The sequence below is a fragment of the Buceros rhinoceros genome, unplaced genomic scaffold (genome assembly GCF_000710305.1).
Source record: "Buceros rhinoceros silvestris isolate BGI_N320 unplaced genomic scaffold, ASM71030v1 scaffold16522, whole genome shotgun sequence".
NCBI classification, from domain to species: domain Eukaryota; kingdom Metazoa; phylum Chordata; class Aves; order Bucerotiformes; family Bucerotidae; genus Buceros; species Buceros rhinoceros.
In genome coordinates this window covers 5,914-7,967 of record NW_010399614.1, presented here as the reverse complement: position 1 = coordinate 7,967, position 2,054 = coordinate 5,914, and the positions used below count along the sequence as shown (strand labels likewise).

The 2,054-nt window shown below is 58.4% G+C and overlaps 1 protein-coding gene across 1 annotated transcript in view; it reads right to left on the bottom strand.

The window, feature by feature from the left end:
- The window catches only part of KIF3C (kinesin family member 3C), a gene marked incomplete at its 5' end in the record, with an annotated part of 9,561 nt that overhangs the window by 1,598 nt on the left and 5,909 nt on the right, over positions 1-2,054 (bottom strand). The window contains 3 exons of the mRNA XM_010131560.1: positions 290-398; positions 680-796; positions 1,876-1,994. Of these exons, the coding sequence (XP_010129862.1) occupies positions 290-398; positions 680-796; positions 1,876-1,994 (345 nt within the window). The remainder of the gene's footprint in view (positions 1-289; positions 399-679; positions 797-1,875; positions 1,995-2,054) is intronic.

Here is a 2,054-nt window from a genome sequence, read left to right as displayed (position 1 = left end):
TGAGTGCCCAGACCCACCGAGCCAGCAGCTCAGGGATTGGCTGAGAGCACAGCCACCCACCCTGCCAAGTGGGAGGGTAAAGCTGGGAGCTTCAGCTGATGTGTTCCACATCATCATGAGCTTCTTTACTCCATCTTCTCTCCCACTTTCATCCATCCATCCACCCATTCTTCCATCCATCCATCCATCCATCCATCCTTCCTTCCACCCACCCATCCACCCCCTCCATCCATCCCATTTTCCAGTGACTTCCCACTCCCCCAGCATGCACCAGTGCTCCCTCCCTTACCCGGTACCGAGGATGAGACCCCATGGCCATGGCCACACGGGCATACTGGCTGATGGGTCTCTTGTACCCCACCGCAGAGGTAGGCCGCTTCTTCATTTGGCTGATGTTTCTACAAAATACGTGAAGACAGGAACACACGTCAGAGAACAAAAATATCTACAAAGCCGTATCCGAACAGTGACAGACAGAGCTCATCTACAGCAAGTGCAGGGTGCCCCTTCCCGGTGGGGCTTGGCCTGGAGAGGACTTCCAGCCATAGACACCTGCAAGCACCCCAGGGTCCCTGCTGACCCCCCCAGCCCCAGGGACACCCCTGACCTGCAGGCAGAAGCTTTGTGCCCGCGGGTTGGCAGCGCTGGGGCAGAGCGTGGGTCAGGGCCTGGGACGTACCCTCCGGTGGGCACCAGTGGCTGGAACTTCCACTGGTCCTCCTCACCGTCGAAGTACAGGCGGTTCACGATCTTGTTCTTCTCTTCTGGCGGGATGAAGTTCTCGATGATCAAGTACCTGAGTCAGTGACCAGCCATGAGAGAGATGGAGATGGAGCAAGAGGGTGGGAAGGAGCAGGAGAGGAAGGAGTTAATACGACAGGTTATGGAAAACAGGTTGGAAAGAGAGAGGAAAGGGATGTCGGGAAGAGCAGGAGACACAGGGAAATGGGCAAACATCCAGAAGATGGAAACATGATGCAAGGGAGAGGTTGAGGCAACGGATCCGGCCAACAGAGAGGGGAGGGGGGCAGGGAAGGAGGGCGGAGGAGGATGGTCATCAGAGAGGAGTGAAGACATCCTGCAACCCTCCTCTGGGCAGGAACCCTTGCTCCTCCTGCCACCCCACCAGAAAAGGAAGGAAAGCTCAGCGATGCAAGATGGACCCAAAGGGAGTGGTTTTGACCCATGTTTTTGGGGGCAAAGCTGCAGAAACAGCCTCAAGTTGTTCCAGGGGAGGTTGAGGTTGGCCCTGAGGAAAAATTCCTTCCCCGTTGGGGTTGTGCAGGGCTGTCGCAGGCTGCCCAGGGCAGTGGTGGAGTCCCCATCCCTGGAGGGGTTTCCCAGCCGTGTGGAGGTGGTGCTGAGGGGCAGGGGTTAGTGGGGACCTGGCAGTGCTGGGGGGACGTGGGGACTTGACGAGCTGAAAGGGCTTTTCCAACCAAAACCGTTCTGTGGGTCTGGAGGGAGAGCACTGCCCAGCTTGGCTGGGTGCCACTGTGGTGCTGTCGGCTCCTACAGAGCAGGGTCTCACCCCGCGTCTCCCCCAAAGCTGCTGTCACTCCAAGGATGGTGCTGGGGCTGGAGCAGGTGCCCTTGGGGGACATTTGCCTCCAGCTACCTCCACCACGTCCAGTAAGTAGTGCCGCCCTGTCCTCTGCCTGTGTATAGGTTTTCACCTTTCTCAGCAACTTTTTAGGTGAGGCAGCTCACCCAGCTCGACAGGTTTAAATACATTTTACACCTTCTGCCCCCACTGACAGGGTAGGAAGTTCTCAGTTGTCCTTGTCAGCAGGCTCATCACTCCCTCCAGCTGTGCACCCCAGGTCTGTCTTCTGCACCCCACAAAGCTGTGCTTGGGGACACACAACCACCTACTTGAGCTTCAGCTCCCGTGTCTGCTCGTTTTGTGCCTCCTCCAGGTCCTGGCGCACGCGGATGTACTCGTCATGCTGGTCCTGGATCTCCGCCTTCACGGCCTGCAGCTTGGCATAGAGCTGGGGGAGAGGAGCAGCCCCTCAGCCCCAGCTCGGGGGCTGCAGCGAGCCCTGGGGCCC